Source organism: Helobdella robusta, assembly GCF_000326865.2.
Source record: "Helobdella robusta unplaced genomic scaffold HELROscaffold_38, whole genome shotgun sequence".
NCBI classification, from domain to species: domain Eukaryota; kingdom Metazoa; phylum Annelida; class Clitellata; order Rhynchobdellida; family Glossiphoniidae; genus Helobdella; species Helobdella robusta.
Genome location: NW_008704829.1, coordinates 1,531,468 through 1,556,467, shown reverse-complemented (window position 1 = coordinate 1,556,467; position 25,000 = coordinate 1,531,468). Strand labels below are relative to the sequence as shown.

Genomic DNA, 25,000 nt, shown 5'->3' with positions numbered 1-25,000 from the left:
GAACGTTTGATTAATTGGTTAAATTATTGAATGAACGAATGATCGTATAAGTGAATGGGTAATGAATAAATGGTTGATTGATTATATATAATAAAAATAATAATTTAATATAAACAACATTTTACTTGACACAGATGTGTAGAAATTCATCAAAAAATCAATATTCCTCTCAAAAGACAAATGATACAGAAAGAGGTTCTAGCAATTTGAAACTACCAAATGATGATGGTTGTGTGGACGACGACAAGAATGATGATTGCGATGGTGATGATGATAGAAAGGAGAGAACTAAGAAAAATTACAACTCTCGGAAAACATCAACATCATCCAGTAGACATTTTTGTAAAAATTTTGAAACATCTGCGAAGATTTCTCAAACCAAGAGTCAAAAAACTACCAATTACGATATATCCGCTGCTGCAGAAAAACTCGATATAAAGCACTCATCATCGGATATTTCGAAGACGTTGTATACAGCCCAGCCCAACTTCGATATACCAGAGCTATTCACTTTCAACATCAACAACTACAATCCAGTTCATTTCGATATAAACTTCGAAAACTCTAAATTTTTCGTGATAAAATGTTCTAACAAAGACGCGATACGCAGATCAATCCGACATTCACTTTGGTCGAGCACTCTGTACGGAGGTCAGAGATTGGACAAAGCTTTCAAAGAAGTCACTCAAAATGGCGGCAAATTATTTTTGTTTTTTAGCCCGAACGGAAGCGGAAAATTCTGTGGCATCTCTCAAATGACGTCATCAGTTGATTACACCACTCCCGTCCTATTTCTTGCCGAAGTCAAATGGAAAGGACAGTTTTCTGTTGAATGGATTTACGTCAAAGACGTGCCGAACGATCAGTTGAGACACATTCGCTTAAATAACAACAAAAATAAACCTGTCACTAATTCAAGAGACACGCAAGAGATACCGTACGCTGAAGGCTTGCAGGTCTTCAAAATTATACAACAATACCCCTACCTCGGCTGTGTTTTCGATGAAGATGATTGAAAATGTCAACCGAACGGACATACTTCAAAACTCTATTTGTTCGTCTCACCTCGATATAAAGACACAATAACTTCAACTGCTGATATCAGCAGTTACATACAGCTACATACACCCAGCCGCCATGTTCGAGTGCACTTAGAAACATGTTTCTAAGTGCACTCGAACATGGTGGCTGGGTGTATGTAGCTGTGCCTGCTTGATTGTTTATATTGCAAACCTTAATTATCATCATTTGCTGCCTAAATGTATTTAATTTAAATTTATGCATCCACACGTGTGTGTGTGAGTATGTGTGTGCGTGTGTGTGTGCAGCAGCTGTACGATCGGAATTCCCCAAATTTCACTTTCGGATGTTTTCAAAGCGGCTTTATATTTCTTCTAATCATTATTTAGATCGTAAGGTACTGTTGTGCTTGCATACATATTAAGATCGTTTTACGTGCACTCGAGTGTTCAATCATTTTAAAATAATTATATTTCCAATTGAAGGTACTTAAATAGAAATTTTGAGATCATCTACATGATAAATAATAATACGTTGAATTTGTGTTTGTGCGTGTACTGTTAATTAATTAATGGCTACTTTGTTTAAACGTCTGATTATTCTGTAAAATAATTTCTAAAAAACTTGTGAAAAAATGTCAACAACTTTAAAAGTTCGACTTCCGGCTGAGAATCAACAGGAAGTTGTGGAAGTACTGAATTTGAAGAAACATTTCTTTGATGGGATAAACTGTTCGATAACAGTTGATAGTGCGAGGAAGTATCTTTTGGTTAGCAGCCATGATGAAGACGTCGTCAGAAATATTGCATACACACTGACGCAGCAGATAAAATGGATCGTAACATCAAAAGTTAAATCAGTATACCGAGATTTTTTGCAAAAATTTGTCCGAAAAGATTGCCACGGCGAATGGTTTAAAAGACTCGCGAAGGAAAATGGCTTTGTAAACGTTCGTTTGGTTGAAAATGGCAGAGATGATGGTGACGGTTGTTTGTATCTCATAGCTCTCACGAGGGAGAAAATTGATCTGTTTGAAAGATGGTTGGATAAAGTTATTGCTAAGGCGAGTGTTTGGTTTTCGATTTTTCATTTATTCAGTGGCTCGTTCGTTTATTCATTCATTCATCCATCCATTCATTTATTCATTCATTCATCCATCTTTCCACTTACTCGTCCACCATTCATCATACTATAACCACATTCCAAAAACCTTTTCATAAGGAACGCCTAACCTTCCTACATACGCACAACAAAGAAGCCGCGGACAATCTGACAAAATATCTCTCCTTTATGCAATCAACACACTACGTAACGTTCAAAATGGAAGATGAATATTTAGAATTAAGTGGCTTCGTACCAGATTTAAACTCCATAGTCTCCCTTGTGAAAGAGAAGCGCAAGCATTTGAATGAGAACATTATCCACAGAAAGTTGTCGCAACTTCAGTACAAATTTTTATCCACTTTCAACTGTCTCCAGTTAGTATTTTTCAAAAAATATATATTAGTAATAGTAGTAATAGTAGTAGTAGTAGTCGTTGTAGTAGTAATGATGGTAGTAGTAGTAGAGGTAGTAGTAGTAGTAGCAGAAATATTATTATTGTATTATTATTAATAGTAGTATTGGTAGTACGTATATAATTCATTAAAATATAGTAGTTATATTATTTATAACTATAATAATATTATTGATGATATTCATAATTATAGTTGAAGTGTCTGGCGCAGCTGTTATACTGACTTGATCATATTCGAACGCGTTCTTTCGCGTCGATCCATCTGAAACATTCTAGAGAAGAAATTTATATAAATAATATATATAAATAAAATAATAATTGTAATAATAATAATACATAATTATAGAGAAACTTCTAGTTGTTTGGTTAGTAATTCTACAGTGTGTTCATTCAACGACTGTGAATACTTGACGAACTTCCTGAGGAAAAACCTTTCCAAGACTTTTGAAATTGACGATTGTAAGCCATTCTCGATACATCTTTGTATCAATTTTTAAAAAATATATGTAAAATTTTTTAATAATACTAATAACTCGATGTTAAAATTAACAAATATTAAATTTCTATGATGGTGATCCGATGTCCCAAGCACATCTTTACATTTAACATATTGTTATTACCGACCCCTTGAACTTGTAGTTGCAGTAATTGACTTATTTTAGATGAACTTTATTAGAAAAAAAACAATGCTGTGACCAATCACTCGTTTATTCAAACATTAAGAATAAGCACAATTAACTAACAACAGGATAATTCAGTGAATAAAACTAATCGTCAATAAATCAAGCTTCTCTCGTCAGACCAGACGTTTATAGGCCGTAAATTCTCAGTATTCGCTTCTCAGAAGATTATCGTTAATTCATCCGCCCACCGACCGTGTGTAGAATTCTTCGTGATAAACTTTTCCTCGGAAGTTATAGCTAATTTGCTTGCAGTTCGCACACAAACTTTTCTGCGATAGGATTTCTAATTCTGCTCGAAACCTCCTTTGTCTCCTTCTTGATGAACGTTCTCTTCTTTTTCGTTCTCTTCTTTACAAGTACTTGTGAATGTGCCTAATGTGAAGTGCCTTAAATGAATTTTAAATCTAATTAATCTAAATTCCTTAGTTTTGTTAATTCTTCGATGCATGCTTAACATTTCCTAACTATTAGTCTCCATCTCGACCTCACGTCTGTAACAATTTTTCAAACTTTGAAAATGGATTAAAATTTTTAAATAATAAATTCTCAACGGCAATATTACCCAATTCAACAGAAAGTATTTGTATTAACTTTTAAAAAAATGAAATCAAAATTAGCAAATTTCTCAGTTCGATATTTCATCAACAGATCTTGTCAGTGCGTGGGTAGAAGCTGATGAAGACGGGAATGAAGCACGTTCATTTGGAGATCTCGTCAAAGAATGTAGATGTGTATATTCAATTATTTCCAAAAACACGAACAAACCAAATGGGGAAAAGCCCCAAAACACGGCATGCCAACAAAGTTTGAATTGTCCCCAGACTATGGAAGACCAACGCAAGACTCAATCTGTGATGAGTCAACAAAACATGAAACATTCCCAGACTATGGAAGACAGAAAAAATGAGTCAGAGTCTCAACCCATGGCAAGCAAACAACGTCTTAGCATGTGGTTTAATTTCTTATCTCCATGTCTTATCGGGGTCCACCGCCAAAATATGGCAAAACTTTCGCTTTTGAGCGATTCTCTTCAAAATATTTTTCTTTGCTTAGAAGAGATAAAAAAACATGTTAATCAGAACTACGTCAAATTTATTATAAAAACAGAACTTTTTTATAATTTGTATGCTCTAACTTCATTACTGACAGTCGATAGTTATAAGATAATCATCGATAAAATTACATTCGATGTTGCCATCTACCTCCATCCTGAAAACTCAGCAAAAGTTAGTCAGCTGATAATTAATTTCTTTAACGAGACCTACTCATCCGCAGAAAATTCTCTTGAAAATGAACTCAAATATATCAATGACTATAAACATCACTGCTACAACATACGAACGATTGTAATGGGAATCAAATTCAAAAAACAAAGTTTGAAAAACGAATTCTCCAGTACACAGTGAGTTTTAAATGGTTCTTAATAAAATATTCACATCATTGAAAAGATACCCGCCTAATCTGCTTGATACGTATTCATCTGATAATAGTAACAATACCATAATTTTCTGCGATATTTTAACAGAAATATATTTATTAAATTTTCAAAGGGAAGAGAAAGAGAAGACTCAAACAACGCATGACTACCCCATGGATATATCCATGGGCTACCCGGAAGAAACACACTTTGGTCTGCGGTTATTTTTAAAAATAACCTTTGCATTTTAAAATTTAAATTATTAAATTTAGTAGGGTTAGGGTTAGGGAAAAGACGTAAAAGGTAATATGAAACAGTTGAGTGCTTTCAAGAGTATGAAGTTTGAAAAAATGAAATGAAATTAATTATTTGTGTCGAACGTTCGGTTGAAATCATACAACGAAACTTAATGAAAATAATTACGATTAATGAGTGAGTAATAGTTAAAATGCTAATGACTTTTTAAATAGATAATATTAACGACATCATTATTTAACCGTTTCAATCTCAGATCTCAAAAAATTCGTCATCCACAATGATAGCGATTACGAACCAGCGGCCAAGTTTCCAAAAGTTGAGTCAAGTAACTCCTGTTGTTCGCCATCGTGGACCGGTTAAAAATATTGCCCTGATTCGAAAGTTCTTCTGGAAAGATAAATGACCATGTAAAAATTAACTTTATCATTCAATAACTTTAATGAGCTGCTTCTCTACTTGAAAAATTGTTGTAAAATTATTGACATCTAATAATGTGGCTTGAAAGTTCTTCTGGAAAGATAATTTTTCTTTAATAGTTTTGTTTGTAAAAATAAACTTTATTGACATTGTAAAAATTAAATTTATCATTTAATAACTTTTAATGACTTATTTCTCCATTTGAATAATTTTATAAAAAAATTTTAAAATTAATAAATTTAAAGTTTTGATTTAAAATTTTGAGTTTCAACTTGAAATTTTATGTCTATAAATTTTTTTATTTTAATATTTGAATATAAAACAGCGCTTTCCATAGTTTTGAAGTTTTTGTCGTTTCTCGTTCGCTTTTAAAAAGTCAACAACCGATATGGCGACATTATTATTACTTTGTTTGCTTGTAAAATCAAAGTCTTCTGTTAATTTATTACCCAAAGTTGTAAAATTACTTTCTTTGCTTTTAAAATCAAAGTCTTCTGTTAATTTATTACCCAAAGTTGTAAAATTACTTTCTTTGCTTGTAAAATCAAAGTCTTCTATTAATTTATTACCCAAAGTTGTAAAATTACTTTCTTTGCTTGTAAAATCAAAGTCTTCTATTAATTTATTACCCAAAGTTGTAAAATTAGATTTTGTTCCATATAAATTGCTGTTGTTAATGAATATTTGAAATCAGGAAAGTTCCTATTTTTGTTCCTATATCTATTTAGTTCCTAATAAGTTATAATATTAATTTTTGTTTTGTTTTGCCTACAAGCTTTGACAAACTTTTAGTTTCTTAAATTAATTAAATTACAATTTGGTAAATAAGACATTTCACAATGAGTAATAACGGATCACAAAAAAGAAAGGATCTTGAAAAGTTCACTGTCAATGATGATTTTGAAGGCCAACCATTAAAAAAAAAACTTAAACTTGGAACAGAAAGCAGCATTGCCATGAAACTCATGGTTAGTTAATTAGTGAATGTGTTTAATTTATTTAATTTAATATTTTAATTTAATATTTTATTTATTCATCAATTCAAAATAACTTAATATTAGTGGATTGATTGAGAAAATTAAAAAAAAATTGAATTGTTAACAAAACACCAATGAATAAAGTTATAAATTATTCTTTATTACCAATTCAGAGCAAGATGGGATATAAAGAAGGAAGAGGGTTGGGCAAACACGAACAGGGGATCTCCCAACCAATTGAAGCCTCAAAACAAAAAGGCAAACGAGGGCTTGGACTAAATTCTAATAAAAAAGGACTTCAACCATCAGAGGTTCAATGGAATTTTGATGCTGAAGAATTAGGCAAATGTGAAGTCATTGATTGGTTGACCAATCCATCATTCATTTCAGAAATATCTCCTAATTGGTTAGAGAATGGACCAGTTAAACTGGCGTTAGACAACGAAACAAAGTTTTGCTCTGAAGAAACTTTAACTAGCATCCTAGAGGGAAAAACAATTTTTGACAGCGTTGAGCCCGAAGATATGATGAAGGCTCGAACGAGGTCCAACCCCTACGAGACAATTAAATCTGCCTTCTTCCTCAACAGGGCAGCCATGAAGATGGCAAACATGGACTCAGCATTCAATTATATGTTCACATCGCCTACAAATCCTGACAACAAAAATGAGTCCCTAATCGCCAGAGACGAACTCCTAACATTCGCAGACATCTGTGCTGGTCCCGGGGGCTTCAGTGAGTACATTCTCTGGAGAAAAAAAGGGATGTGTAAAGGCTTTGGTTTTACTCTAAAAGGAAATAATGATTTTAAATTAGAGGATTTTAGTGCAGGGCCTCCTGAAATGTTTGAGCCCCACTATGGAGTGAAGGGTGCTGATGGAGATGGAGATATTTTTCAGATGGACAACCAAAAAGAGTTTGAAGAATTTGTCAGGTGGAGGACGAATGGTCGAGGCGTGCATGTTGTCCTGGCCGATGGGGTAAGTTGTTTGTTTTATTTATTTAAGCCATTTATATAATTTATCTAAAATTGAAAAAATAAGTTTTTTCTACTATAGTTTGTTATAAAACAATGTATTAATTTTTAATCCAGGGATTCTCTGTCGACGGCCAAGAGAATATTCAGGAGATCCTCTCACACCGATTATATTTGTGCCAGTTCCTGGTGGCTCTCTCCATCTTGAGGGCAGGTGGAAATTTTGTATGCAAACTGTTTGACCTTTTCACCGAGTTCAGTGTTGGGCTAATATTTTTAATGGCCCACTGCTTCCACCGAGTGAACATTTTCAAGCCGGTAACTAGCAGGCCGGCCAACTCCGAAAGATATTTAATATGTGAGGGGCTCTTACAAACAGACCTCACTTCAGACATATTAGATTATTTCAGACTGATAAACAGTAAGATGGCAGCTTCATATTTGGGCGACAAATCATCTAACTGGATGATAAGAAGCATAGTGCCTTGCAGAGACTTGACATCGTCAGAGACATTTTTTAATTACATCGTTCGATCAAACAATTTTTTAGGAGAGATGCAGAAGATATCACTGCATAAGATTAAAATTTTCGTTCAGAATGTGAACCTCCACGATCACAGACAAGCAGACGTCAGAAGAGAATGCCTGAGTAAGTGGGACATTCCAGATGAGACAAAGACGAAAAACTTTGATGAACAAATCTCTGCCCACAAATGTTACTGTTCCCTCGTGCGAAACACTTACGATCTGCCGACAACTGCACTTACGTCGAGAAACATTGACGACATAAAATGTCTTCGAGTTGTGAAGACAACCGTCGCTGCAAGCACGCAGAGGTGTCTGCTGCTGGCTGTCGAAAGGAATCAGGTCTTCATGAGGAACAAGACGACATGGGAAAGGCTGGAGTACGTCACTTCAATCCCGAAAAACACGCTTCTGGATGTGGAGATGGTTGAAGAACAACGCGGGGACCTCAGTCGATTGGTTGGTCGTTTGTTGCTGGTCGTTTTTATTGATGGATGGATGTTGAATGAGAGAGGAATTGAATGAACGAATTTAATGGTGAATTGATGCATGAATAGATGGAATGAATTATTAGATAGATGGTGAATGAATGAGTTAATGGATGGTGATAGAAAGAATGAATTGATAAGTTGGGTCGTTGTTTGATTGTATTAAATAAATTTGAGCCACCTGCTTTCATTGTGCACATCATAAACTTCTCCTTTAAAATTTTCAGAACAGGGGCGGAATGAAAGTGAAAGTGATCCACGTTTACGACGTGATCACGTGGTTCGGCAATGACGTCACGGGTCTGAACTTCGAAGAGAGACACAACCTCCTCAGACTCTTAATCTCAGCCTCGACGAAAGTGACGCGACCACACGTGACGCCACTGCACGTGAAGCAATACCACAACCTCGCAGACGTCGGGGAAAACATCTTCAACAGGCTGCACTACGGTCTCGTGAAAGGAGGTGGCCAGCATGCACCCAAGCTCCTACTACCAATCACCGATCCTGAAGACAACTTGCCAGCTCCCGCAAGCTCCACTTTCACTAACAACCGACGGGATAGATACATGATCCCACACGGAATTTACCTAACGGTCATATGTCCACTTCCTTGGATTATCGGACATAGCAAGTCATCTAAGAAGGACTACTACTACCACGTACATGATAGAGTCTCGAGATACGACATGCCCGACGATGCCAGAGCCACATACGAAGTCTGCCTGAAGAATACTTTCTACTGGACTTGGGCAGACGAGGTGAAGATGTTGGAGAAGCAGGAAGTTAAGTCTAAACAGACGAATAATACATTAGTCACAAAGGAGATGTTTTTGGAATTCGTCCATAAGTTGTCCCGGCTATGATGAGTCTCATCATTCAGATGTCTCTTTGTAATCATTATTTTTATTATTATTATTATTGTTATTTTTCAATTCGCAGATTTCATATCCGTGTATCTTATCTATTTTCATTTATGAATTCATTTTAGAAACTGTTTTTTTCCATCTAAATTGCCGTGTACATATGAAAAAATTAAAAAGTTCGTTTGACGAAATGTCTCGTTTGATATCGTTAAATATCGGTCGGAATCGTTTTGTGTCGTCAAGTATCTAAGTATCATTCTTTAGTGACCAGTATCATTATGTAGTGACCAGTATCATTATGTAGTGACCAGTATCATTTGATAGACATAAGTCTTGTACGGTAAGATACAATCAGAGATCAATAGACAAGCATACACACAAACATACACACGGACATACAAACAAACATACAAGCGATCCTGCATACATTCGTCGCCAAATCTTCCTTTGTTACCCAGTCACCATGGTATTTCGGTAAATAAAATTGATTTTTTGTTCTTTTAAAAGAATACAATTGATGTGCGTGTATGTGTACGTGTGTATGTATATATTCCAAAATATGTATGTATGTGTGTGTGTATGTATATGTGTGTGTGTGTGCACGTCTCTGTGTGTATGTATGTGTGTTTGCTTTGTGATATCAAAGCAAATTTTAAAAACGTCGCTGTTAAATTAAGAATGCTAAATAGATCTCAAATTAACTTATTTAAATTAAATTAAGGATTATAATTAATAAAAATAATTAAAATAATAATAATTATTTAGTTAGTAGTAGTAGTAGATTTAGCAGTAGTTAGTTGTACTTCGGTTATATGGATTCAAGATAATTTTTTTTGATTTACTTCTAAAAAATTGAAAAAAGTTAATAATAATAAATAACAAAATAGTAATAAATAATAATAAAGATTAATAATATTATTACTAATAAAATAGAATTATGAAAGTAATTTTTCTTCGAACTAGACAAAAATAATAATTATTACTACTCAAGATGGGAGACGAGACGTTAGTATAATTAAATAATACTAATTATATAAATAGGAATAAAATTACTACTACTGCTGCTACTACTTCTACTACTACTGCTACTACTACTACTACTGCTACTACTACTACTACTGCTACTACTACAAATAATAGTTGAATATTTTATTTTTTAGCAGCGTTAAAGTGGCCGTAAGAGTTAGGCCTTTCAACCAAAGGTGAGCAAATAAATATAAATAATAATATAATTATTATAATAATTATTATTATTTGCAATATATATTTATAAACAGCATTTTGTATTTTTATTGCAACTATTAAAAAGAATGATAATGATGATGATGTGGATGGGGTGATGAAGACGATGATAACAGATCAGAAAGGTTTATTGCTAGAAAGAGAGAGAGAGAGAGAGAGAGAGAGAGAAAGAGAGAAAAAGTGAGAAAAAGGCAGAAAAAGAGAGAGATACATGAAAAATTTCAATTTATTTCACAGAGAAAAAGATCGGAATGCGAAGTTAGTCATAGAGATGAGGGGTAACATGACCCTCATATCGAACCCCGACGCCCCAAGTTGGCCCTTATTTATTATTATTATTATTAATATTGGTATTATTATTATTATTATTATTATTATTACTATTATTATTTAAATATATTTTCAGAAGAGGAACCCAAGAAGGTAAAATTATTTTTTGTTACAAATCAAAAATTAAATCTACGATAAAACTTGACTGCCAATCAATTTGAATTTTCAATTTTATTTAACGGGTATGAATATTTATCGACCAATCAAATCGATTGAAAAATTTCATTAACCAATCGATTTTGATGTGACTTTTTTTTTGCTGATATATTCAATCAACCAATCACATTTGAACAGTTCACTTTCGACTATTCCTACTGGTTAGTCATTTCAACTCAAATATTTTAAGTTTTCCAAAAATAATTTACCGATAATAACGATGATGATGATGTTGGTGGTGGTAATGATGATGAAATAATGAATGAATTGAAGTAATTAATAACTGATGACAACAGCAGCAGCAACAGCAGCAACTACAACTACTACAAATAATAATAATAATAACAAGGTCACATGACGGATACAGTACTGATTCTGATGGGACTTTGAGGCCAGCCGGAAATAGTTCGAAATATGCGTCTCAGAAAACTGTCTTTGACGATTTAGGCAGAGGCGTTCTGAAAAACGCGTTTGAGGGTTATGATGATGATGTTGTTGTTGGTGATGATGATGTTGTTGTTGGTGATGATGATGATGTTTTTGTTGCTGTTGGTGATGATGATGTTGTTGTTGGTGATGATGATGTTTTTGTTGCTGTTGGTGATGATGATGTTGTTGTTGATGTTGTTGTTATTGTTGTTGTTGATGATGTTAAACAATTAGAAACATCGCCACAATCTACTTTATAATCTCAACCAAGAAACACCACCATCATCATCATTATCACCATCATCATCGTCGTCTTCATCATCGTCATCATCATCAGGTTACAACTGTTCTCTTTTCGCTTACGGACAGACTGGTTCCGGCAAATCCTACTCTCTCATTGGCTACGGACCGAACAAGTGATGACGACGATGATGATGTTGTTAAGAAAAATAATAATAATAACCTTACTACTACTACTTCTACTACTACTACTACTACTACTAATAATAATAATAATTATAATTATAATAATAATTGTAAATAATAAATAATAATATTCAGAGGTATCGTGCCGATAACTTGTGGCGAACTTTTCAAAACCATAGATTCTAATAAGGACGCCAGCAAGGTTAATTACTACTACTATTGCAGTAATAATATTTATACCACTACTACTACTACTACTAATACTACTACTGTTGCTGCTGCTACTACTGCTAATACTACTGCTGCTACTACTACTACTACTACTGCTGCTGCTGCTGCTACTACTACTTGTGGCTATACCAATCCATTTTTGTTGCCATTCAGAGGTACGAGGTTTCATTCTCAATGCTGGAGATCTACAACGAGCAGGTGGGTCAGGGTCATCATTGTTATTATTATTATTATTGTTGTTGTTGTTGTTATCGTCATCATCATCATAACCACCAGGTGCGTGATTTGCTTACGAAGGAAAGCCCCAAAGGCGGGCTACCAGTTAGGCAGAATCCGCAATTTGGTTCATTCTATGTACAAGGTGAGATTTTTTTCTGTCAATCATTCATTCATTCATTCATTCATTCATTCATTCATTCATTCATTCATTCATTCATTCATTCATTCATTCATTCATTCATTCATTCATTCATTCATTCATTCATTCATTCATTCATTCATTCATTCATTCATTCATTCATTCATTCATTCATTCATTCATTCATTCATTCATTCATTCATTCATTCATTCATTCATTCATTCATTCATTCATTCATTCATTCATTCATTCATTCATCCGTTCGTTTGTTCGTTTCTATCATTTATTTATTTTATTAACGTTAGAACATTTATTCATTCTTTCATTCATTCATTCTTCTATTCATTCTTCCATTCATTCATTCTTTTATTCCTTCTTTCTTTCATTGAAGGCTTGAAACAAGTTCCTGTGGGTAGTTACGTGGAAATTGACAAGAGGATGCAACAAGGTCATCATCATCATCGTCATCATCATCATCATCGCCACCATCGTCATCATCGTCGACATCATCACCATCGTCATCATCGTAGTCATCATCATCGTCACCCTGACTACCTCCCAGGGACTGCCAGTCGTACGATCGGTTCGACGGACATGAACGCCACGAGGAGCAGGGCCCACACGCTGGTCACCATCACGTTCGATCAGTTCATCAGGAGTGGCGCCAGTGAGAACAAGAAGAGCAGTACGATGAATCTTGTGGATCTGGCAGGTTTGTGAGCGGGGGTTTTTTTAAGGGAAATTTTGTCGTTTCTAATTAGACAGGGCCAGCTGATTATTATTCATGAGTTAACGATGAATGGTTTTCGTAATTTCTTCAATTTTGATTCGATGATGAAAAATTGGAGAGAGATAGAGAAAAAGAGAGAGAAAGTGAGAGAGAGAGAGTGAGCGAGAAAGAGAGAGATGATTATTATAAGGGTTAATTGTAAATGGTAAGAGTGGCAGAGTTTTCCAACTTTGGCCATCCCAAGTTAGATATGCAAAGCTGATTAACATTAGTCAGCGAGCCTTTTTCTGATTGGACGCAGATGAAACTAATAAATATTCATAAAAGAACCGTAAGTTCGCAGTCTTACTCTTAAATTTATTAATCATAACTTACAATAAACATTTCATTCATAATTAATAATAAAATAATTACAATAGAATTAAATAATTAAATAATTAAATTATAAAATAATTCTGCAGGCTCTGAGCGGGCTGATAGCACGGGTGCAACTGGCGATCGTCTCAAAGAAGGCGCCAATATCAACAAATCACTGTCAGCTCTTGGTAACGTCATATCGGTAAGGGTTTCGGTTTTGACCGAATGTTTCGAATCTATCGGTATGTGTTTCGAATCTATCGGTATGTGTCGATTCTATGTTTCGATTAAACTCGTAAGGGGAGATCTAGGTTCTTACAATTTTTTAAAAATTTTACCAAAGATACAAAAACTAATTTGTTACTTAATTCACATAATAATTTATTAATTTATTCACAAATTAATTTATTCACAAGTTATTTTATTAATTTATCAACAAATAACTAATTTATTAATTTATGCAGGCCCTGGCTGACTCGTCAAGTGGCAAGAAAAAAATCGTCGTACCCTACCGTGATTCAATCCTAACAAAATTACTTCAAAATGCCCTTGGTGGCAACAGGTCATAATTAGTTATAATTAATAATTATTAGTTATAATTAATAATTATTAGTAGTAATTAAAGTTAATATTGTTTGTTCCTTCTTTCGTTCGTTTCTTTCATTTATTCGTTCGTTCATCTGTTCGTTTGTTCGGTCGTTCGTCCGTTCGTTCGTTTCGTTCATTCATTTGATCGTTCGTCTATCAATCAATCCATTCATTTAATTATAAATATAATAATAATAATTATAATAATAAATAATAATAATAATATATATATTTTTTTAAATTTACTTCAGCAAGACGATAATGATAGCCGCCCTCTCCCCAGCCGACATCAACTACGACGAGACTGTTTCCACACTGAGGTCGGGAGGAATTATTTTGCATGAATGATTGAATGAATGATTGAATGTGGATGGATGAATGAATGATTGGATGAATGAATGAATCGATAAATGAATGAATGGATTGGCGACTGAATGGATAGATTAGATAGATTTTTAGATAAATAAATTTTTAGATAGATGAATAGATAGATAGACAGACAGACAAACAGACAGGCAGACAGATAGACAGATAGATAGACAGTCAGAAAGACATACAGAAAGACAGACAGACAGACAGACAGACAGACAGATAGATAGATAGTTCAATTCCACAAAAAAGGTACGCTGATCGAGCCAAAAGAATTAAAAACAAGGCGATCATCAATGAAGATCCGATGGACAGATTAATTAGGGAACTTAGGGTGAGGATGATGATGATGATGATGATGGTGATGATGATGGTGGTGACGATAATGAGGATGGTGGTGATGATGATGATGGTGGTTATATAGAAATAATTTTGTTTGTTATCCATCCATCTATCTAAAATTACTTGAGTGCCAGATCAGTAAATATCTTTCTATTCAATGGTTCGTTCGTTCTTCGTTCATTTATTTATTTACGAATTCATTCATTCATTCATCATTTTATTCATCCATTCACTCACGTAGGAGGAGAATGAACGACTGAAGGAACAAATTAAATCCGGAAAGATCATCGAGCAGATTGAAGTAACGAAAGAAATGAGTCCCGAAGGTGACGACGACGACGACGATGATGTTGATGATGTTGATGATGGTGATGATGATGATGATGGTGATGATGACGATGATGACGATGATGATGATGATGACGATGATGGTGATGATGATGATGACGATGATGGTGATGATGATAGTGTTGATGATGATGGTGATGATGATAGTGTTGATGATGATGGTGATGATGATAGTGTTGATGATGATGGTGATGATGATAGTGTTGATGATGATGGTGATGATGATAGTGTTGATGATGATAGTGTTGATGATGATGGTGGTGGTGGTAGTGGTGATGACGATACTAATTTGAAATAAGACTAAAAATTTAGTTTGTTACTGGCTAGAAAATTATAAAACACCAATCTTTCTCATTCCACCACCATCATCATCATCATCATCATCAACGCTATCATCATCATCATCATTGTCGTCGTCATCATCATCATCATAGTCATCATCATCATCGTCAGAAATCGAAAAGTTAAAAAAGCAAATGATGTTGGAGGCGATGGACAAACTGAAGGTGAACCAGGAAAAAATCGAGGCCTCTGTTCAGAAAGAAAAAGCCTGGAGTAAGAAGGTGGGATTATTATTATTATTAAAATTATTATGATTATCATTAATATAATTTTTATTAATTAGGCTATAATATTTTTTACAAACTTTCAAACCAAATCCCCCTCTGCCCCCTCCCTCCACTGCAGTTGGAACTGGCACGGGCCGAATCTTTCATCAACATAAACGACGACAGAAAACTTAAAGAGCCTCATCTCATGAATATTAATGAAGATCTATTATTATCAGGAGTGGTGTTCCACTTTTTGAACAAAGGGGTGTCCAGGATTGGCCGGAAGGATGCGAAACCCGCCCCTGATATATGCTTCAGCGGACTCAGGTAGTTAGACAGAGTTATGATTACCTTAAATTTAATTAGCTATCCCGCTATCACGTTATTTTTAGCATAATTAATAACCTTATTAACATAATTTATTCAGCATAATGAAGCATCATGCCGACATAGTCAAATTATCTGACGGAACGTTTGAGCTTCGACCCATGGAAGGGGCAAAGGTCAAGGTTAACGGACAGCCAATCAGAGAAGCCCATGTATTGAACTATAACGACAGAGTGCTGTTTGGTTGGTTGGGTGATTTTTAGAAAGAAATGTATTGGTCCTTAAAATTATTAACTTCCACCAATCAATTACAGGGTCCAACCATCTCTACGTATTCATCAACCCATTGGACAAACCGAAATCACGTGATGCTGACGTCACGGTGACGTGGGAGATGGCCCAGATGGAAATTGCACAGGCGCAAGGTTTCACCACCACCTCAGATATGTCGGCGCTCTCAAGAGGTCGGTGATGATAGTGATTGCGATAGTGATGATGATGATGATTGTCGTTTTTGATGGAGATGAAGAAGATGGTGATTTTAAAGAGGAAGAGTAGGATGGTGATGATGTAACTGGTGATGATGATGACGATGAAGATGATGATGATAATAATAACATGAGGAGGCGTGGCTTAAATTTATGACAGACACCTCTTGCCCCTCCCATAGACAAACAAATAACGCAAGAGCAAGTCCTTGAACTCTTGCCCATCGTGTCAGAGGTCAACGCCCTCTCCGAAGAGATGAACAAATACAAAACGTTCGACGTTGTCTTGCTGGCCCTGGACGCTTACGAGGGCATCAACGCAAGACCTACTAAGTTTGTGGGGTCTCGTTTCGTCTCGTTTCGTTTCGTTTTGTGTGTGTGTGTGTGTGTGTGTGTGTGTGGAACGGTGGAGACTGCTTTAGAAAAAAAAACAAATGTTCACTAATTGAAAATGAGATTTTCAATTCGTGATTTTATTTTATGCCAGTAGGTTTTGTGGGATTTTATCTGCTTAAGTCTTAATGGTTGTTGATCGGGATTTTCATTTTTAACTTCATCATCATCATCGTCATCATCATCATCATCATCCTCATTCTCATCATCGTCATCATCACCGCCAGAGTGATGGTCCAGATGAAAGATCTGTTGACGCAGAATGTCTGGCTCTGGGAGAGAGGAAAGTTTCTAAATAGAAGGTTTATCATGCAGGTTTGTTCATTAATTAATTAATTCATTTATTAATTCGTTCATTCAGTCATCCATTCGTTCATTCGTTCGTTTATTGTCAATCAATCCATCCACCAATCAATCCATCCACCCATCGTTCCTACTTTCTCTCCAGGATCTCTACCAGACGATGTTGGACGGAGACCTGGACATCGAGACGATCCCGAATGACGAAGACCCTTTCTGGGAACCCGTGGAAGATATGCTGCTGGGACACGCGAACATCTTCCTCCAGAGTCTAGCCTACCTTCTCGACTTCGAAGACAGCATCCCGATCCGGAATTTTAAAGGGGATGATGAAGGTAAGATGGGATGAATGAGTGAGTGAATGAATGAGTAAATAAATGAATGAATGAAAAAAGGAAGGAATGTTTAATTCTTTTCATAAATCCAGGAACACTAAAAGTTCACATACTCCCCTGCTCATCAAATGGACGCAACCTAGGCGATGAACACTACGTCGAACAGCCGAAAGAACTCGTCGGCAAGCCATACCATTTCAAAGTTAGAGGGGTGTCCAAGTCATTAATTTTATTTCAAAAAATAGTTTTGTAAATCGTGAAAAATGTATCGTTGTTACATCGTCATCTTCATCATCCTCATCACAATCATCATCTTCCTAATCCGCTCCCAACACATCCCACGCAAACTCCCACCCAGATCCTGGTGAAGAGCCTGGAACTGCACGACAGCCGCCACAAACACGGATTGTACGTGAGATACAACGTCAGGGGAGAGAGCATCGTACAAACGAAAACAGATGCGGGAAAAAATACTTCCGGATGCACACTTGCCACCTTCAATCACTCCCACATAATCTCATTTCCTTCCGTCACCAAACAACACGTGGAGTTCTTCGAGAATGGTTGCGTTACGTTCTGCGTCTATGCCGTCCAAGTCGATTGCAAGCCCAATCCAAAGCTGGCGAAGATGTCGACCAAGGTGTTTGTTTCCAGTATTCTTCTTCTCTTTCGCTTGTTTGGTGTTTTTTTTTCATAGGGTTGGATGAAATTGGAATGAAAGTTGGGATGATGATGAAGAAGATGATGATGATGATGGCGTTCGCGATGATGGTGTTGGTGATGTTTGTGTCTGTGTGAAGATTAACTCACTAAATCTAGTTGCTAAAAATAGAACATCGATTTATTAACCAATCAACCAACCAACCAACCAACCAATCAGGAGCTAAGAAAACTTGAATCGACGGATGAACTGAGCGAAAAAAAGTTCAGCGAAAGAAGAAAATCCATGATGATGATGATGATGACGTCATCGGTGACGTCACCTGACGCCAGCCAATTGAAGAGCGAGGTCCTGTTACTGCAGAGGAAGTGCGAGAGACTGGAGAGCAAGGAACGAAGGTTGCAGGAACTATGTCGGGAATGGTCGAAGAAATCGGAAGAGGATAAAGTAAGACTGGGATGAAATGGGGATGAGGTAAAATGGGATAACAGGATTGATATGGATTTGAAATAAAGATGAGCTGTGAGGATTAAATTCTGACCAGCCAGCCAGCCAGTCACTTATTAAACGTAGCAGTTTTACAGAGTTTAAATAGTTAAACATTGATAATAATTATTGTTATTATTAAACATACACACACACACACACACACACAAACATACAAACACACACACACAAACACACACACAGACAGACATCTATTCATTTCCTCACAGATTTTTGAAGTATTTTTCGGCCAAATAAACGCGCTGGCATTCAGCAGCGGTAGAAAACTGAAGACAAGAGTGAAGATGATAACACAGGTAATAATAATTATAATTATAATTATAATAATTATAATTATTATAATTATAACTATAATAATAATAATATTAATATTAATCATCGTTATCCTTGATACTTCACTGTAATCATAATAATTTATATTAGCGCCACTGAAACTGAAAGTATAATTATATTTCCGCCAAAACTAAAAATATAATAACATTTCCCGCCAAAAGTAAAAATATAAATATATTTTCCTCCAAAACTAATGCGATAATTATATTTCCCGCCAAAAGTAAAAATATAAATATATTTTCCGCCATTATTTTTTTCATTTATACTAGCAATAATAGAATCATTGTTGTTGTTGTTGTTGCTGCTGCTGTTGTTGTTGTTGTTGCTGCTGCTGCTGTTGTTGCTGTTGTTGTTGTTGTAATTCGAAACTTCAACTTTGTCTCTAGATGATTGCCGGTCAAAAACACGTTAGGAGTGTGGGTTTCATTTTCATACGAATTTTCATTCTTTAAAGATTTTTATTCAAAGAAGTTAAGTTAGTGGTAGTGGTAGTAGCAGCCACAACAGCGGCATTTGTAGTAGTAGCTGGTTGTAATGATAGTAGTAGTAGTAGCAGTAGTAGTAGTATCTGGTTGTAATGATAGTAGTAGTAGTAGTAGCAGTAGTAGTAGCAACAGCAGTAGCAGTAGTAGTAGTTGGTTGTAATAATAGTAGTAATAGCAGTAGTTGTAGTATTAGTAGTAGTAGTAGTAGCAGTAGTAGTTGGTTTTAATGGTATTAGTAGTAGTAGTAGTTGTAGTAGTAGTGGTAAGAAAGGTTATAGTAATAGTAGTATAGTAATAATAGAAGTATTTTATCTTCTTCAAGTTTCAACACTCATTAACTCAGCACCCGCTAGCTGTCTTTCAATTCATTTTTCCCCTTCAAACTTGAAATGTTTTAGAATTATTTCTTGGTTTAAACTTTTAATAAAATATTTGTTAATGCTAAGTTTTAGTCAAATATTTAATTAATTCATTCATTTATTAATTAATTCATTAATTAATTCATTAATTAATTTATTCATTCATTTAATTTAACTTTTTATTTCCAATTACCTTCTGCACCTATATATCTATCTGGCATTTTCACCATCATCATCCTATGTACATAAATAAATTATTCATATTTTGAGATCAGATTTTGATTGGTTGGCGAGCGCGAGTCTGTCGACCAATCAGATCGTCGCGAATTGAAATATAGAAGTTTAAAACTTTTCCGCCTCCCGTCTCTCACTAACAAATCAACGTCATCATCATTATCATCAACAACAACTTTATAACATCATCATCATCATCATCAACATCATCATCATCATAATCAGTATTAAATCCACAACCGTAAATTATTGAAATTATAAATATCTTGTTTCCCACTTTCCTTTCGGCGATCATCATCATCATAACCACCACAACCTCCACCATCATCATCATAACCACCATCACCACCACCACAAACAGCCTCTGCAAGCAGTAACAGAGGAGAATGATGATGGTGATGATGATGGTGAAATGAGTGTGTTTGTGTTTGGTGATGATGAAAAGAGGTTGGCGAATGAGGCGAATAAAAATGGTGGCTACCTTAGTTTAGGAGCGATTAGCCAACATTTCGGTTCCAATGGCATTGAAAATGTTAGTTTTTTTTTGTTTTTCTTCGTTTTTTTCAAGTTTTTCATTGAAAATTTTATTATTTTTTTAATTTTTCAATCAATTTGTTTTTATATTTATCAATTTTAATCATTAATTTTGCGTTTTGACGCATTTTTTTGCTGTTTTTTTTGTTGCTAATAGTCGAAAATCTTTTGAAATAAGAATTTAAAAAAAAATTTTCTATGCTGTGTAACTTGCACCGTTCTAACGACTGTTATTTATTAGTGAATGAATGAATGAGTGAGTAAATGAATGAATGAATGATTGACTGATTGTTTGGATGAATTAATGAATGATGGCTCTCTTTGATTGATTTGTACAAACACAACCTAAAGTCTATTTTATTCATTTAACCATTCTCTCATCCATTCATTCATCCATTCATTCATCCATTCATTCATTCACTCACTCGATGTAGCTGATGGAATCGAAGCGGAATCAGAACAGGCGACAATCCATCATGACAGGCAAGCCACTGGCCAACAACAACAAGAACAAAAATAACAATAATAACAATAACATGATAAACGCTAAAAACAAGAAGAATAATAATAATAAAAATAACAACAACAACAACAATAATAATAATAATAACAATTTTAAAAGTGACGTCACAGCTCAAACGAGTAGTGCTTGTGTGGTGCAATGAATTGTAATCAACTATAATAATTAAAAAGTTAAAAGTTGTTATAAGTAACTATAGTTAAACTACACACACACACACACACACATTTATTTGTTTAGCTAGTTAGTTATATTTTTAAATCACCATTAAAAACAAGATCTTATTCTGTCACGATTGAGACAAAACTATAGACATTTAATAAACTATTACATAGGAATGACGTCACATTATAATTATTAGTTGTTATTATTATATTATGATATAGATGTGACGTCATTATTGAGTTTTCAGGTTTTTGTTATCATTAAATCGTGTAAAAACTATTACAAAAAACAATCGAAGGAGTTAAATGCAGCTTGAATATTGCTAGTTATCATCGTAACTTTTATAGTTTTTGGTTTTTCAAGTTTATTTCGTTCTTAAAAAAATTTAAAATGAAATACTTTTAAAAGATATACATACATACGCACGTACATACAAACATACATACGCACGTACATACAAACATACATACGCACGTACATACAAACATACATACGCACGTACATACAAACATACATACGCACGTACATACAAACATACATACGCACGTACATACAAACATACATACGCACGTACATACAAACATGCATGCAAACAAATAAAAGTAATTAAATGAATCCTGACGGAAATTAACTGCAAAACTCACAAAAAAGATAATAAAAACAAAATCGCAACGTGCCGGAAATGACAAATAAAGAAATGACGACATCCTGAGAAATTAATAAACAAAACAGTGCGGTGCGTTTTAAAACTTCCTGAATTTTGTGGCGCTTCACTTTTTTAAATTAGCTTCTTGTTCTTCTTTCTCATAAACTTTTAAGCTAAATCCAACAGGATATTTGGTCCTTAAGATGATTACTAATGTTATTTATAATAATTAATTATTTTAATAATTATAAAAATAAAAAGCATACAAAATCCCTAGAAGGGGTTCATCCGGCATGGCCCTCAAAGTTTAAGGAGCCCTTTGAAATGGGGTTGAATGGGTCCGAGGAAAAAAAATTGACGAACTTTTTCTTTTTAACCACACGATTTTATAGAAATGTTGATATGAAACAACATTAATAATAACAATAATAATAACAATAATAATAACAATAATAACAGAACAAGGTGGACACAGGCAGTAGCCTTAGTATTAGAGTATAAAATGACCTTATAATTTTATTCTCCATACAATTTGTTGACGGTGAAGACGAGGATGATAACGACGATAGCGATTATTATTATTATTATTATTCTTATTATTATTCTTCTTCTTCTTATTATTATTATTATTATGAAAATGATGAATAATTACATTTTAATATATTATTTTCATATATTATTCTAATGGTACAACACCATCAAATATTCAAAATTCCATGATTATCGGTTTAGAATTTATGTAATTCAACACGAACAGAAACACAAACACACACACAAACACACACACAAATACAAACACACACACACAAATACACACACCACACACAAACAATGCATGTTGTGATAGATTTGTTTGTGTGAATTAAAGATGTGAGCGGGTATTGAAATTTGTTCCCAATTCTATCCCATTTTTTTCTCATTCCGGATTCTCTCCCGAATTACCATTTACGACAACGTTCCCGAAAATTTCCATTCCTTATTTTTCAATTCCTTTCCGCGTTTTCCCTCCTATTCCGTCCCGTTTCCCATTTTCAAAATTTTTAACACAAAAAGTTTTTTTTAATCCATATTTTGTGAATAAAATGGATTAAAAAAAAATAAATTTTTTAAAAATGCAGATTTACAACGGTATTGACGTTCCCATGCTCACCTTTTGTCTTGAAATCCGCTCTGAACTTCGTAAGTGATAGAGAGGTAGTCAGAGAAGGAGGAAGAGAGTTCCAGAGAAAAGGGCCAGAAAAAGCAAATGCAGATTTAGCAAAAGAGTATTTAACACGAGTTAACAAGAGGTGAGAACAAGAAGATGATCGTAAACCGGGGCATTTAGGTTCAATTAATATATCTGATTAGTACTTATGAAAGAATTTAGATTGAAATTTATACATTAAGTGTAAATTTTAAAAATTATTCTATGTTTAAAAACCGTATATCAGAAAACAGACAATTTTGGAAGAAAATTTAATTTTTCAGAATGAGAAACATGCAAATAGAAGACAAGAACAATGGGCCATTCATTTTTACTCAACAATTCTTAATCGAGTTTTTATTGAATCTCTTGTTTGAATTCCCATGTTCCAAAATTGCAATGATGACAAAAATAAATTTTCAGCTAACACTAACAATCAGCGCTGCTATCATTATCAATAGCATCATCTTCATCATCGTCGTCGTCCTCTCCATCACCACCACCACCAACATCATCACCAGGACTGCTTTCGAGATTTGTTTAATCTTCACTCCTACATACAAATGATTAGATTGAGATTAAGCAGTGATGATGACGACGATGATGGCAGTTTTAGATGGCTATATAAGCCTGAGATTGAATGGACGAGGAAAGACATTCTTTATGTCACTGGCTAAGCATTATTAATAAATTTCGAAATAAATAATAAATTAAAATAACATTATATCATTAACAACGTTGTATTATTTTAACAAAAATAGCATAATTTAAGCTTGATTGAATAAATAAAATAAATTAATTAATTAATTTATAAAACCTGCTTTAGGTTATCGTATTCTTAAATAAATGATAATCAACTAAACTGAAAATTATTAAAACAGTTTTAATAAAATTTACAATGAGTATATTATTAGTAAAGAGATTGGATAATTAGTGTGAATACGTGAATAGTGACTCTGGTTTTGTATATTGAACATTGTTTAAAGCCGACAAGAGCTTATAATTAACTAATGTTCATTTACTGACAACCATGAGGTACTATTTCAATCATCACCACCATCATTTCGTCATCATCATCATTACCACCATCGTTTTGTTATCATTATCAACATCATCATGATGTATTAATACCATTGGTACCGTTCCCACTATCAAATTAATAATCTAATGTAAACTTTCGTTCAAAATTTCAATAAAAATAATAACAATAATTATATTTAGGATCATTTATTATTATTTTATTACTGTTAATTCTTTTGAGAATTCTGATGATGAGATGTAGAAGAATTTGGCACTTTATGCTACGAATGATCAGTGAACAAGCGATTGAAATGAAGAAAGAGTTGTTTATATGCTTCGTCGGTTACTCCAAAGCTTTTGATAGTTTGAAACACATGGAGCTTATGGAAATGTTAGAAAAGTTGGACATTGATGGAAAAGACACGAGAGTTATCAAAAACCTCTATTGGAACCAAAAAGCAGCGATGAAATTTGGTAACAAGATGACTAGTTTTGTCGAAATGAAGAAAGGTGTAAGGCAAGGCTGTTAATTCTCTCCAAACTTGTACAATCTCTATAGTGAGATAATCATGAGAAAGATAGAAAATCGAGCAAGAATATCCATCGGAGGCATGAGTCTTAGTATTAACAATGTAAGATATGCTGATGATACAGCTCTTATAGCAGATTCAATAAAAAAACCTGAAAACAGTTGTTTCAAAACTGGTCTTAAAAAATGAAAAGAAAGGCTTGCAAATTAACATAAACTAAACAGATGGCAAACAGGTGAAATAAGTCAACAGCTTCAATTATCTTGGAAGTCTGATGTGGATATCAAAAAAGGATAGCTACGGCGAAAGATGCTTATTCTAAAATGAAAAACATCCTCACCAACAGTAAAATCAGAATATCAACAAAATTAAACAG

At 34.2% G+C, this 25,000-nt stretch overlaps 4 protein-coding genes across 4 annotated transcripts; all 4 read left to right on the top strand.

The window, feature by feature from the left end:
* Positions 1 to 518: 518 nt before the first annotated feature.
* Positions 519 to 1,007, top strand: HELRODRAFT_143362 (hypothetical protein; the record flags this gene model as incomplete). Its single annotated transcript, XM_009023954.1, has 1 exon — positions 519 to 1,007. A coding segment is annotated over one exon (489 nt), but the record flags the coding sequence as incomplete, so codon positions are not given.
* Positions 1,008 to 1,654: 647 nt separating this feature from the next.
* Positions 1,655 to 5,254, top strand: HELRODRAFT_176627 (hypothetical protein; the record flags this gene model as incomplete). Its single annotated transcript, XM_009023953.1, has 6 exons — positions 1,655 to 2,071; positions 2,242 to 2,498; positions 2,883 to 2,995; positions 3,868 to 4,621; positions 4,770 to 4,849; positions 5,148 to 5,254. 6 exons carry the CDS (start codon positions 1,655 to 1,657, stop codon positions 5,252 to 5,254), a joined length of 1,728 nt encoding a protein of 575 aa, XP_009022201.1.
* An 896-nt stretch (positions 5,255 to 6,150) lies between these two features.
* On the top strand, positions 6,151 to 9,334 carry HELRODRAFT_192823 (hypothetical protein; the record flags this gene model as incomplete). The annotated part of the gene is made up of 4 exons (XM_009023952.1): positions 6,151 to 6,279; positions 6,462 to 7,268; positions 7,382 to 8,248; positions 8,505 to 9,334. 4 exons carry the CDS (start codon positions 6,151 to 6,153, stop codon positions 9,141 to 9,143), a joined length of 2,442 nt encoding a protein of 813 aa, XP_009022200.1. The 3' UTR covers positions 9,144 to 9,334.
* An 800-nt stretch (positions 9,335 to 10,134) lies between these two features.
* On the top strand, positions 10,135 to 23,751 carry HELRODRAFT_176625 (hypothetical protein; the record flags this gene model as incomplete). Its single annotated transcript, XM_009023951.1, has 34 exons — positions 10,135 to 10,148; positions 10,307 to 10,345; positions 10,623 to 10,699; positions 10,792 to 10,808; positions 11,010 to 11,032; positions 11,221 to 11,348; positions 11,638 to 11,716; positions 11,862 to 11,928; positions 12,111 to 12,155; positions 12,234 to 12,318; positions 12,708 to 12,764; positions 12,879 to 13,028; positions 13,508 to 13,605; positions 13,868 to 13,965; positions 14,243 to 14,311; positions 14,613 to 14,694; positions 14,944 to 15,028; positions 15,504 to 15,613; positions 15,738 to 15,928; positions 16,029 to 16,171; positions 16,243 to 16,392; positions 16,599 to 16,749; positions 17,037 to 17,124; positions 17,258 to 17,444; positions 17,537 to 17,646; positions 17,803 to 18,084; positions 18,325 to 18,552; positions 18,822 to 18,908; positions 20,385 to 20,555; positions 20,992 to 21,213; positions 21,318 to 21,320; positions 22,150 to 22,226; positions 23,007 to 23,166; positions 23,596 to 23,751. 34 exons carry the CDS (start codon positions 10,135 to 10,137, stop codon positions 23,749 to 23,751), a joined length of 3,729 nt encoding a protein of 1,242 aa, XP_009022199.1.
* Between the last annotated feature and the right edge of the window lie 1,249 nt (positions 23,752 to 25,000).